General features: G+C 39.2%; 1 protein-coding gene across 2 annotated transcripts in view; it reads right to left on the minus strand.

The window, feature by feature from the left end:
* The window catches only part of casz1 (castor zinc finger 1), a 77,434-nt gene extending 65,201 nt beyond the window's left edge, over window positions 1–12,233 (minus strand). Inside the window, exons 1-2 of one of the 2 annotated variants that reach the window (XM_043224374.1) lie at window positions 11,813–12,233; window positions 315–451 (exon numbers count right to left, since the gene is read on the minus strand). In XM_043224374.1, the coding sequence (XP_043080309.1) occupies window positions 315–351 (37 nt within the window). In that variant the 5' untranslated portion in view covers window positions 352–451; window positions 11,813–12,233. The remainder of the gene's footprint in view (window positions 1–314; window positions 452–11,812) is intronic. The other variant, XM_043224373.1, reaches the window with a different exon arrangement.
* Window positions 12,234–14,222: the final 1,989 nt, after the last annotated feature.

The following is a 14,222-nucleotide window of genomic DNA, read 5'->3' on the forward strand; positions in this document are numbered from 1 at the left end:
TTGCCACATTAGTCAGAAAAAAAGCACAAGAGCCACACCTGTTGTGCCAAACAACTGCTCTCTGAAAGGCTACACAAACACGTAACAAATTATACCAACAGAAAAGGAGGGGGTGAAAAATATCTGTAGCCGCATGCCAAATGCCGATCGGGAGGAGGTGACTTTAAGGTTTCTCTCTCAAATGAGCGTGTGGACACAAGCCTGTTAGCAGACATCGATTCCATCGGGTCTTGGACTCAGAAATGTCATTTGTAGTCATCTTTTATCACAACTGTGTTCAATAACAGGCCTGCGTTATTAACAGCAGCACATACCCGTCGTGGATGACTGTGTCCATTCGCATCCCTTCATTTTGCACTCGTTCTTGCATGATAATTACACAACTGATGATGTGAATGATATCATTCTGTGCTGTAATCTCAGATTATTTCACGTTCAGTCAACCTGAAATCTAAAAAAAAAAAAAAAAAAAGCTTAGTTTTATAATATTTTTTATTGCGCATGTAGGCGGACTAACAATGAAAAGAAAACAAAAAATAATATATAAAATAATATAAAAAATAGTATATAAAAATATTATATATATATTAATTTTAATTTAATTAATTATTTTTTGTAAATTGTAAATAAAACAAAGATTATATTATATTTTTGTCTTTCTACTCTGGGAATCAAACCCCGATGTTGGTGTTTGAAGCTTTACGGGACAAAAAAAAAAGTATCGTAAAGCTGTAGTGCATTGTTTAGTGACGACTAGAGAGAATAAACCCTCACTCATCAACACAAAATGCTCAAATCACTCTCGACACAGTCCCGTCACAGTGCCGAGACAAGGGACTGAGCTACTCCTCTCCTCCTTTGATTTGATGCATGCTGACTGTTACACTAATGGCATTAATAAGGACAAAATTACTATTTTGAAACACTGACTTTTCATCTTCCTAATCTGTCTGGCCATGTCCCTGCCCCCAGCCCTCCATTACGGGACCTGCGGACGGGTAGCCTTCCCATTGCTCGGTATGCCATGCAAATTGATTGCAACATTTTGAGAGGCCAAGAAGACTATGATCATTGAAATTTGACCCTCAGCTATTTTTAAGTGTTTGATTGAGATAGCAACTCATCCAGTTCAGCCCAGATTGTCCAGATAAGATTTCTCTTACTCTGGATATTCTTCTTACGCGTGGCAGAAGCCAGCACAACTGTGCACTTGGCTTGCAAAATGCAGAAATATGCAGAAATGTTGAACACAAATAAAGAACTATGGAGATATATTTATATATATATATATATATATATATATATATATATTGTAATGTGCAAAGGGAGGGCTGGTCATGCTCCGCTAGGCTTTGAGCTCTAACATTGAGAGAAATGACACAGTATGATCAAGGACATGAATTGCTCATTGATTTTTAGCGCCAGCTTAACTATCCATTCCAATTGATTTTAGCCCGGCCGGGTTATGCGAGTTATGGCACTTTTAATGCATCTTCTGTATGGCGGCTCACTACTGACAGAGAACAAATTTCCAAGCACACAGCAGGCAGAAAAAAAAATTGTTGATATGTAAAACAACTTGCCAAAACATGTGAGCTGTTTTCTCTCTATCTTTTCCCTCTCTTTAGCCCTCTCTCGCCCAGTTACTGGTTGGGAAATATGCACATCATAAAAAGTGTACTTCAGTCTCTAATTATTGGGATATGTCAGTATTTTCACCTGAGAAAACCTTTGCTGATTACAAAATAGAGGCAAAGTGATATAAGTCTGCCGAAATGTTAATTACAGCACATAGCTGCTCTTTGTGAGCCAGTGAGAAAGTGCAGAACATTCTAGGTGCACAGGAACCAAATAAAACCTTTACTGCCTCAACATGCACACCACATACAGTATACATTTCAGGCTGAGAATATACAGAGCCCGCTTACCAGAAGTGAATCAAGTTTCCACCAAACATGCACAGAGAATGCGGCCAAAACTTATATGAAAATGCTTAATATTCTACATGAAAACAGCATTTTTTTATTGTGCCAATTTAGTATGAATCAGTCTATTATTCTTAGCCAAAGTCATAAAATAAACTGCATAATTCTTGATGTATCTCTTCTCTATCAGTGGTATTATATCATTTGCATCAATTATTAATTAAGCCTGGGTTTAGTGAAATAAGAGATAATGTGAGACATGTGATCCAATAGATGGGCTAAATGTCATCTGTCACAGAGAAACACGTTAAAATAGAGGCTCACTTTCCTGTGCAGGCTCAGCTTTCACCCCGGGGAGGGGAGATTTCTTTTACTTCTGCAAAATACCGCTTTCAAATATCACAAAGTCTATTACGGCGCACTTATTTCAGCCCTATTGGTTCAAGTGCCTATTAAGTTCGAAGGACGTTTCGTTCTGTTTTCAAGTAGGGTCAGATTACAGACCGAACCGAAACCCTAAATTTCAGAACTAACATCTTCCCTTCTCTCGTCCCACCTGAGACATCATACCTTTTCATTTCCCATACCGCGCCAGTGGCCTCATGAGACAGGTTTAATGCGGATTTCATTGCGAATGGGACGTGGCGAGTGTCTTTCCAGCGCGGTGAGTGGAAGTAGCCACCAGCGCTGCGTCTATAAGAGTGTCAGAGTGCGTGGGTCAGGATGAAAGACAGGCTCCCTGCTTTCAGCCATGCGCTTGTTTCTCTCGGCCTCATTCATGCTGTGGCCGTTGAGAGCAAACTGCACATTGATTCATTTCCACAAGATGACAGGCTGTATGTGGGGAACATGTTTTAAATGTGCTATATGGCAGCAAAAACAGAAGTTAGATAAAACTGACAAAACCTCCACACACGCATGTAAATAATAACGTAAATAGTGCTATATAAAATGATGAAATTAAATTATGGATATCATTTTTTGAATTTGAATGTACATATAGTGCATGTTAAACTATAGTATTTATACCGCAAGGTTTAGTAATAAAAGCTACCTTTATTTAAAACAGTGAAAGTTTAGAGAAGTAAATGTGCACAACAGTAGACTGCAACGCTTGAAATATTTAAGATATGATGCCTTCTTTTAAAAGGGCAATTTAAATATTTAAATGCATTTAATGACAGTGTACAATAACTATGGCCCTTCTATCGCTGTTCTTTCACAGGCACACGCACCTTTTCTGAAAACACAAACAGCGAAGAAAAAAGGAAAAAAAAAGAAAGCCCTCCAGCATTATTGAGGATGTGATAATTCTCATTTGAAAAATGTGCAACTTTGCACTTGTGCGTGTGCTTTGCATGACAGCATAATTACAATATTTCACTTTTCCTGTTGATTCACTCTATTTGTGCACAGCAATGATAGAGCCAGCACAAACCGTCTGCCAGTTATAACAGCAATGAGACACGTCATGGAAAACTTTATGATCTCATGTTCCTGTTAATCAAGGTTTGAAAAAAGCGAAGTCCTTCACTCCTATTTACCTAAACCAGCTCACTTTGTGTAGCATTATTTTATGGGTTTGTTGTTCTAGCGTGAGGTATTATAACTTTGCATTCTTTCCCAAGGTCAGCTGCTGGCGTGACACACACAATATTTGCTTATGGGGCTTTTCAGGTCAGTTCTATTATATTTACATCAAATAATTTTTGATAAGGGATGTAAAAGACCTATAAAACCGTACCATAAATGGGAGAGGTGTAGTTGAGAAAAAAGTACAAAAGATCAACAGGTTTTTTTTTTCCTTTTTTTTTTTTAATCTTTGACACGTTGACATTTTTGCACTGAACCTTGCCGAGCAATGCACCTAAACTAGGCCAACAAAGTGGGCACCAGCTCTTGTTTCTGCCCAAAGTACCTGTCTCTTATCTCTACAGCTCTATAATCACTTAACAAAGACTCGGGCATTTGCACAAATTAAAACATCAATAATGCACGAGTGCTTTTCAGTTTCTGCCACACACACCCCAGTGCTGGGGCAGCAGCACTCTCTCAAAATGTGCCATGCTCTCGCCCCCGAGAGACCTCAAATCCAGTACCAACCCATAGCCCCTTAACTCGGGAGGGGGGAGGTGGATTAAATGCAATAGACGATTGGGGGAGGGCTTATTTTTTTTAAGAATGAGGGAAAGTGGCGCTTCAGTGTAAACAGCCAACACCCTTGAGTGGCGTACTTCCATAAACAACATCACCACTGCATGGCCACCGTTTGTCATTAGCGGTCTCGCTGCGAACACAGACACAGCTTTAATTCAGGCCTGGGATTCTGCCCTATCTTTACATATCTAAATCGGCAAAGGCTAGTCTCTTATTTACAGGGATGAGAGCGACCGAACCATCATAGTGAGATGAAATATTGCTTGTTAAATATGCACAAAAGGGGTCAAAACAAGTCCACTATGGGAGAAAAGGAAGAGAGGAAGGGTGGAGGAAAAAACATTAAAACTTAAAGGGTCCGAAGATGGAGCCAGGAGGTGTTCCATATGAGACATAATTCGTTAGGACATAAATCTTGTCCCCCGTCTTCACGTACTATCCACATACCTCCCAGAATGTATAGTCTATACCTTAAATAGGAGATAACCATTCAAATACTGCAGGATTTGTAATGTGTGTGCTTGAGCCAAATGTGCATGTTTGTGAACATTAAACACATTCCTTCTACGGGCAAAAAGATGTCAAAGACAGACTAACTCATAGAGATTCACAAAACACACGCATACACACACACACACAGCGGCTTTTAAAGCTGACGCATTACAATTAAGTTGCTTTATTTTTCCCAAGTATAATATTTGATCTTTTTTTTTCTAAACAGATTATTTCATGTTCAGAGCTAGTTTATCATTATTCCCTAGATTTTTCTCTCTTGCCGTTACCCTTGCAAACAATCCCCTTGTTAGCAAACTGTTAAGACAGGCGCTTGGTACACAAATTGCGCTCGACTAAGCGAATTTGTTTTGCAAGGATGACCTGTTTAATCATCTCATTTTCTTTTGCGGACGTTTATTCATCTGGTTTCCACGGTTACGGAGAACATTAAGGGGCTACAGTAATAAGGCTGGAGAGTCAAACAGGTAATAAAAAAATTAACGCCATTTTCCAGCAGCCGAGGACGGTCTCTGAAATGAATCAGGGGAGAGGGAAGCGCACACGCAGGTGAAAAGGGGCCTCCAATATTTCCAAACAATTAAGGGCCGGGCGGGTTATTTCACTCTGTAGAGAAGCTCAGATGGGCGTCCAATGGACATGACACTTTCAGAACAATCAGTGCTCGGCTGTTTTAAAGTCATAATGTTCCCTTATTTATCGTGATACTCTGATTACTTATCAAGACAATCAAATCCATCTGAATTAGGATTATTAAAATATCTTCCCTCCATTCTAAGATAAGATTACTGTTAGTTGCAAAAACACAGTTTTAGAGACATGTTGTAAAACTACAGATAAAAAATATAAAATGTATTTAGATAAAATATAGAAATATATATATTTTATTTTTTGCAGATTTCTTTACTACAAGGGGGCTGAGGGTGTTGGGGGCTTATTTCTACCCCTCTCCTTTTTTTTTTTTTTTTTTTTTTTTTTTAAACAGCCTTCCAAATCACTACAGAAGGTGATGTCTCTCTCTCTTTCTGTCTCCCGACTTTGACAAATGTTGCCCCTTTGTACCAACCAATGAGTCTGACTATAAGCCAAATATAGAAAATTCCGGCACAATAGGCAGGACAGGTGTTGGAACCCCTCTGAAAGGGTCTGGGCTCAGTAAGTGAGACTAACAAAATCCAAATATGGTGTTCAAGGATAGCAGCGTACAGGCAAAATAAACAAGCCATTAGCATTCTCTATCTCTCCTCTACCTGCCTTATGCTTTCACGCAATCCACACATACCAGGGATCTACACCACAGATTGCATAATGTTAAGGTATAAAGAAAAAAAAAAAAGTTGCAAAAAAACTCCGGGCAGACTTGAACAGGAATTTTCATTCTATTTCTGCTGGTTGTGCAAGCCATAACATGGCATTTGTCGTGGTCTACACAGTGCTGGAAAATATCTAAATCATGCTGGAACACTATTTAATGAAGGCTGCTTTCAACAACCCAACATGCCCTTTCATTCATTACTCAGTGTGTATGAATAGATAGACATAAAATTGCACAAATAATAGCACACAAGCCTGGTGTCAGGTGGCTTGTTTGTCACATAGCATGCACAGGGTTTGACTCATTTCATAAGTTGGTCGTTCCAAAAATATACAGTGGCTACAAAAAGTGTTTGGACCCTTTTCGACGCTTAAAATGTGTAAATGTCATTGCATTATGCTAGAAATTTTCTTTGAGCTAACTTTACTTTCTGAAACATTTTTGGAATTTTAACCAACTGGTGTCAAGGTGATTTTTAGTCAGTGTATGAAGTCAGTTCCCCTCAAGATCACACAGGTTTCTTAGCAAAGTAACCACAAGTGCAGCTTAATTATAGATATAGAAATTGTACATGTACTTTATTTTTGAACAATTATTCAATATATAAGCTATATAGAGTTTTAGCATTTTAGCACCTAACAACATTTAACTTTAAAAGAGTAATTATCTATAAAAGAAAAAAGTCACTTTTCCGATGCTTTGATATGTATGCATGCATATTTAAAATGCACAAGATTCAATTTAATATTTTGTTGTCCAAGGCAGAGTAATGCAGACAATTTTAAGTGAGTGTAAAATTTAAATAAAATATTTATATTACATTAATACATAAAACATTTTATTTCCCTTTTTTTCAAAATAAAAAATAAAGTAAGAAAAATGAAAATGAATAAAATAAAATTTGAAGCAAACATTTTTTTCATTAGCTCTATGTCTTGTTAGAATTCAAGCTGAAGCTATTTAATGACGTCAAATCCACACCTGTCATCCAGACAGTTCCAATGTTTTAAAGCAGGCAGTCAGTTTCTCATACAGATCCAAGGGTATGAACTAGGTCAAAGACTAAAGAGACATCTTAGCCTCCCCCATTTTGGTCTTAAAAAAAGTCTGGAGCCGGGACAGAGCAGCCATGAGTCCCAAAACTCCTCTTGTAAGGGCAGAAATCCCCAAAAGTGGACGCACAGAAGAGTCTAAAAAAGCTCTAAGCTCTAACCATGAGACCGCCAACTGCTCTGTTAACAGCCTCTTAACAGGTGTGGGTCCAAGAACCATGTAATCCTATCAAGTTACAGAGTTTAAAAAAAAAAAATTCAGTCAAACAGCAAACTCCTGAGCCCCCTTTTGCTCTCTCTTGTTCTCTCTCTCCGCTCGGTTTAGTGTGTAGGCTGTGACAGAATGCAACAGCTGGGCTTCAGATTTATCATGTACAGACTGTAATTATTGCTGCTGCTGCCTGCTACTGACCCAAGTGAATAGAATGTCACAGGCAAAAGCACACACAACCAGAGGATTCACGGCAGGGGAGGCTTCGAACGCAAGTACCCCTGTTTGCAGTCAATTACCAGAGAGGACAGGATATCAGCTCCGTGGCTCTCTAATGCAAACAATCTCTAAGGAAAAAAGGCAACAGGGAAAAACGTTCATTTCCCTTGCTTATCACTGGCAGAATAAAAAAAAAAAGTGAGGACTGTCTTTCAAGAAAAAAAAAAACAAATCAGCAAATAAGTGAATATTTTCATGACTGAGTATATGAGATGGAACTTGTGAATTCCTCACGATAAACTTCAACAGATGAATGCAACATGCGCAAGCCGTAGAGATTTGATATAAGACCACCGGAAAAGCAAAGCGCTAATCTTATCGCCAGCCCCACCCCATGTGACCTGTGTGTTTGGGTCCGAGATAAGGAGCTAAAGACTGCAAGTGCACAGACAAACCATCCATCAGCTCGGGCCAATCGGTCCCTTAACTGCAATCCAGCTGCCGTTCTCCGCTCCTGCCAGACTAAAGGAACTCGTCTGCACTCAGCCGTCAAGAGCGGGTCGCGGTAGCCTCTCTAACAACCCTGCCTGAAACCTGCCTACAGGGTTGTTCACACCTTAAAGACCCCTGCCACATTTAAAAGGATTAGTCGCCACATTTTGTACCGGCTTAATCTTCCTTTCAGACAGCATAATAAGGGAGCGCCGATAAGCGGAGCATGCAAATTTCATTCGAGGCCATTGGAGCTCAAGCTTTCAGACAAACAGACTAAAGTCTTCCACACTGTGCTAATTGCTTCTTCATATTCTTCTTTTCCCCTCTTATATGCCGTATCAGCTGCCGCAGATTATTTGTCTCCCCCACTTTGCATGAAATTAGAATTTCATGTGGAAGATCATAAACGTGAAATGAAGCCATTCTGCGAGGCCCTGCGAGCAGACGAAGATCTTTCCACAACTTTTCTAACCATACATGCCAAAACAAGAAAACTCGATGGTGCGTCTGCACCGAGGGGGGGGGGATGGATCATAGAATTCTCAATCGTGTGGCACATTTGTTGCAAAAAGTGAGGTAGATGTGTGAGATAGCAGCATTATGAGAAGCTTTTTTTTTTGCGAGATGCAAAACTTAAAACCACAAGCCCTGCGAAGCGCCAGTGCCTTGGTAGTAATTTCTTTTTTCTATCTCTTTATATAGATGACTTTTGTTTTACTGAAAATGACACCACAACTCACCTGAACTTTACGTTCAGAACTGGATTTGCTTACAGCCAGGGAAATTACATTCTTGGAAATTGTATCATTACTCGAGCAATATTCCAGCTTATTCACAAAGACGTAACGCTGTCATGTATTTGTTTACATTAATAGGGAAAACCTTATCTAGTATTATCCTATTTAAATAATAAAAAAAATAGTATGCTGTTTTATATGTTGCGTAATAATTTTATATGCTATACACAGCTAAATTATACAATTACACACACTGCATATTTTAAGCGCATAAAACTTCGCATATTTGAGATCAATTTATTATTCCACAACCTTTTCTAGCGCAGTATCAATTAGACCATTACCGTGTATAAGTGACAGAAAGGTTTTGAAGTTTTAATTAGGGTCTGGTGTCTGCATGAATGCACAGGAGGAGAGAAGAGGAGAGGAGAGGAGAAAAGAGAGACCTCATAAGCATCACGTTCACATGCCTAGAGATTGATCCGTTCCTGTATTAGCCTCCGTTATCGTTTGCCCGACTGTGAGCTCGGGGACTGTTGGGGTATTAGGATGACAAAGTTCATTTTAATGGTGGGGAGCCGGTGACTGATCAGGAAACACAAGCTAGACTCAGTCGCCCTCTCTCTGTCTTTGCTAGCCTTTCTCATTCACAAAAAAATATAAAACGAAACAAGCAAATACAGGACCCTCTACTACAGCAGTTAAACCTACATTCAAATGCACTGATTATTGTAAATAATGAACTACACTATTTATATATTAACTTTGATAATGAAATTGAGAAAACGCTTTTTTTGTAAATAAAGAAAGAAAGAAAAAATGTACGAGCTATATGAATGCAACATGTAAATGAACACAGCTACATATAAATAATTTAGCAAATGTATCTTTGCCATGTTTAATTTTTTTTTTACAAATTGAAATAAGAAAATTGTTTCAAATGATTTAAAATGTCACAACCTCACAATGTACGAAATGCATTTCAGATGTCCTTCTAAAAGGAGCTCACCTTTCTTCTGTGTCATCTGTGCGTGTCATCAATTATAGATTAGAATTTAAAGAATATGCATGAGTTGACATGGCAACACTGATCACCCCTTCACTAAAGAGCGCTCTTGCCTCTCTCAGCGGTCGGGTGTGCCAGGGGTCCCTCAGGAAAAATAAGCATAAAAGGGGTTAAATGTGATGCCTAGCATCCTCTCCCCCTTTAATGTCCCCCCTTCCAAATGTACTTCAAAACTCTGTTAATCTGCAGCACACAACATTCCCATTAGCATAGCCCAGCCCCCTCATAAAAATTCCAGCTAGTTTAATTAAAAAATGTAAATTTACTGTCATCCGAAGAGCTGCAGAATTAGGACAGCAACAGCCTTTTTTATTGCTTAAGACATCAAATTGATTCGGTTGTTGCTAAATTGTGATAAAGGTTATTGAGGGCTGCAGACCTTGGGTTGTTTTTTCCTCCTCATTTGATCCTATTTTGCAGATGAGTGGTAAAGGTGCTCAGAGTGGACAGAGGCTAAAACTGCTTTCGCTCGCACTAAGAAAAAAAAAACTACTGGAGTAATAAAATAACTCCAGTCATCTGAACAGAGGGCATGCAGCAAAATGACAAGATTTAAAATAAAAAAAAATCTTGGGTGTGTCTCAATTGGAATAAGAATAAAACAGAAAGCAACTTGTGATTGTAAATATTTCTGATAAATATGACGTAACTAATCTGAAGGACATTCTTAAAGTTCAAGAGATGCTCTTTAAAAGAAGCCACAACGGCATTTATTTTCACTTCGTTTAATTTCACCATTTATCATTTAGAACAAACAATGTTCATTAGTGTCAAGAAAAAAAAGTTTCTTGCCTGAGGGCAAAAAGACATGAAGATATTACATTAAGGATCTTGATAAAATGATTAATACAATTTTTCAGTTGTGACAAAACCTTACTTTTGGCACAGGAAAAATTAACTGATGTATGTCTGTATTTATTTTCCAAGCTAAAAAACTAATTGTGGTTATTGACTAGTTAAACAAGCAGTCCTATTACACTCTCACACACACACACACACACACACAAAAACAACATGCAACGATATGTTTTTAATTTAATATAAAAAATCTTATATATATATATATATATATATATATATATATATATATATATATATAAAATAAATAAACATATAGTAAATTAAACAAGTGTCAAAGTGACGTGTAAAACTCTACCTCAAAAGCATCGACTGAAACACATCGAAAACCAAGCAAACAAGTGTGTGAATAAATACTACAATTCTGGCCTAAATTAAAACTATTAAAAAAACAAATACGTTTCATTTTTCAGGAACTCTATTTAAGACTAAACTAAAATATAAATCCAACAAACTCAACCCACACATTACAAACTGACTATTCTAGAACAACAGCATTTATTTCAGGAACATATTGCCATTTCTGATTTTTTTTTTTGCCTTAACTAAAGCTCCAAAAAACGGATTATTTGCTAATGAAATTAGGAAATAGGATGGGACAGTATGACTGATATCAATTTCATAATATCCCTAAACGGAGAAAACGGAGAGGGATATCATTTGTTCTGTGTGCCCTTACATGTGTCAAAACAACGTTACTACAGCATTTTGTTTACTCAGTCCCCTTGGCAACAAACCCCTAGGCCACACAAGTCACTTCACTAATATTTTTACATGCCTATATATGTTTATGCCACATCGGTGCTTCCATAAAGTTATATCAGCAACAACAACAAAAAAATATCCCCTGAACTAAGACAAACAAGACTGCTTTAATAAACACAGATATATGAGTTTCAAACATCACCGAACGCCTGTAGGTAAGAGTGATACACTGTCTAAATAACAAATAAACTTGACTACTTCCAGGTTTAAAATGAAAGTAGTCTACTGAAATTCTTCCCCTCCTGAGAGGCACGAGTAAAGTAAGAAAAGAAAATACGGGACTCAGGGACAGAGTGATCGTATTAAACACTGCCATCTTCTCAGGGCTTGTCGCACAGTTATAAATAAAGGTACAGTAAACTCACAGCGACAATGTGCGGCACTTAAAACAACTTCCCTGTTCAGGACGTATTTTATATTAAAACACTCACTTATGGACACACGCTCACACACACACACACACACACACACAGAGAGGTTAAAGAGAAGGGTCACTTACCATATTCAGGGTAGTCGAAGTTAAATCCTGTCAAGCATGTAACTTTCATAATATTACTGAACTCTGTTTGAAAATCATCAGATGTAAGCTGGTCTGTGAGAAAAGGAAAGCTAAAAGTAGTTGACAATAAACGCCTTTTTTGCTCTCAATCATGTACTAAACTCCTTGACATGTAATCTGTCAATAGTTTGTAGCAGAGATAATGCCGGCTGCCACGAGTGAGGTTGATTGGCAGCTTGGCTTGGCCCCTCCTTCCTGTGGTTTGACGGGGGGTAGGTGAGAGAATACAGAGCCGGCCCCTTCCTCGACTGCTCCTCCTGCCTTTCTCTCTCTCTATCTCTCTCTCTCTCTCTCTCTCTCTCTCTCTCCCTCTCTCTCCCTCTCTCGGTCTACGGTTCTGCTCCTGTACACACGCACACACACCAAGCAGTTGGCGATGTCTGAATAGGCAGATAGGAAATTACAGCAGTGGAGGAACCTGAGCACACTTTTTTCCTCCCCTTAGTGGGCTGGCCTTCCCATCTTTGGGCTCTTCTAGCCTTTCAAGTCTCTCGGGGAGGAGCCTTCCACGATTCCATGAAAATGAGGAGGGAGGGAAAACTCAAAGGCTCAGAGAAAATATCAAGCTCATTAGATATATCAGTCGGACATTTTTGCATGCGATTCTGATGATAACAGCACGCCCGTTTTAAAATGAACAAAGTGTTCTGGTTTTTGTTTATCTCACGTTGTGGGAAAGACCCTCTCTGGCCTACTGTGCATTTGACTAGTGCAGTTCATTTTATGAGAGTTATTTACTAAAAACAGGAAGTTTGTGGAATATTAAAAAAAATAAAAACATACTAGCAAATTTAAATGTAAAACTAGCGTGGTTATATAAAAGAGAACAAAAAAGGTTTGTATATGTTACTTTTTATTGCATATTTTAAAGTTTCCTCATAATAAAAAAAACAGATATCAGTATTGAACAGTGCTCACATGGTGAAGTAACCTTATCCTCTGAACAGTTGGTTGTATATTATGAGGAAGGAAAAAAAAAACAAAAAAAAAAAACTGAAAACCCTACATATCCCATCCCCCGTTCCCTTCTTCTCCCTCCCTTTTTCCCTCCTTCTCTTCTTCATTCATCTTTGCCTGCTCTCTATGTGCTTGTCCCTCTGATAAGGTATCAGTTTTCATTGTAATTTCAGGTGAAATGATAAACGGCAGCCGTTACCAGGTGACAATGAATACTTTATAAGACAAAGCCCTTATTTGCCTGGCAGTTTCTTCCGCTGTGGCATGCAAAAGTGCACCCGGACTGCATATTTTCAGCATATTTTCTATCTAAACACGGTCGACTTTGAAAATATTTTCATTTGCAACTTGAACCGCAAATGATATGAGTAAACACCAGCCAGGAAGTGCCAAGTTTTGGCCAAAACAAAAAGCTTAATTTCTTGAAAGCGCTCGATAAGGCCAATAAAAAGGGGAAATGCATATTCTGGGTACTGTCTCATAACTGTGAGAAATGAGTCAATCTCAAGTTCCTGTTTGCTAACTGTTACATCTCATTTGTGAGCATAAAACAGGTTTTGGTTGATTTAGTGATTATGCGGATGACTCATAAAGCAACAATGGCAAAATGTTCCCACCTTAGACTCAATAATCCAGAAGGGAAGAGCCAGAGCAGTCAGTCATCAGATATCTTTGAGACGTTCCGGAGAAAACCCGAAAAGCGCAAAATATCAGCACCCGCGCCACACCTATCGATCTCTGCCAACTTCACAAAAGTTTTGCAACAAAACAACATAATGCCACCTTTATGCGCGGGACGTTTTGGAATTAGTACAGCAACACGTGTCGAGCGCATTCAAAGCGCTGACTGACATCGTAACAAGACGCACCGATCCGGGCGGAACGCTTTGTACGGTAGCGAACGGCCAGCAGTCGCAGATCATTTTTCTTTTCGCTGCCATTTCTGTTTCTCGAAGAGGAGCTGAATGGCGTTTGATGTGGCCCATTATGATGGTATGCTCAGGGCATGGGGGCGAGCGGGGAGGGGGGACTGTGACATGGCAGGGCTGCATCCGTCAAAGGGATGCAGGGGCCAGACGTTTAGCTGCCCCTGACCGCGCACTCCAGGAGGGGCTGGTCTGATGGCCGCCCGCTCCAAGCGCCTCGCTCCGCCGGGACAAAAGCCAGCGCCCAGTTGAAAGATGTGAATTGAGGGGCTTTTGTGCCTAGGGCTCGGGGCCATGCGGAGTGAGAAAACTGACCTTTGCTGGGAGTTAGATTGTGTTTGAACCCTCTCGCTGTCTCAGCCAGTGGGACGGCACACAGACCGAGTGGACAACTGTGAGGTGGAGGGCGTCACAAAAAAGAAAACGAAATAAAAAAAAAAAAGACAGAAAAGGGAGCATCGCCGCCA

This window comes from Puntigrus tetrazona, chromosome 23 (assembly GCF_018831695.1).
Source record: "Puntigrus tetrazona isolate hp1 chromosome 23, ASM1883169v1, whole genome shotgun sequence".
Lineage (NCBI taxonomy): Eukaryota > Metazoa > Chordata > Actinopteri > Cypriniformes > Cyprinidae > Puntigrus > Puntigrus tetrazona.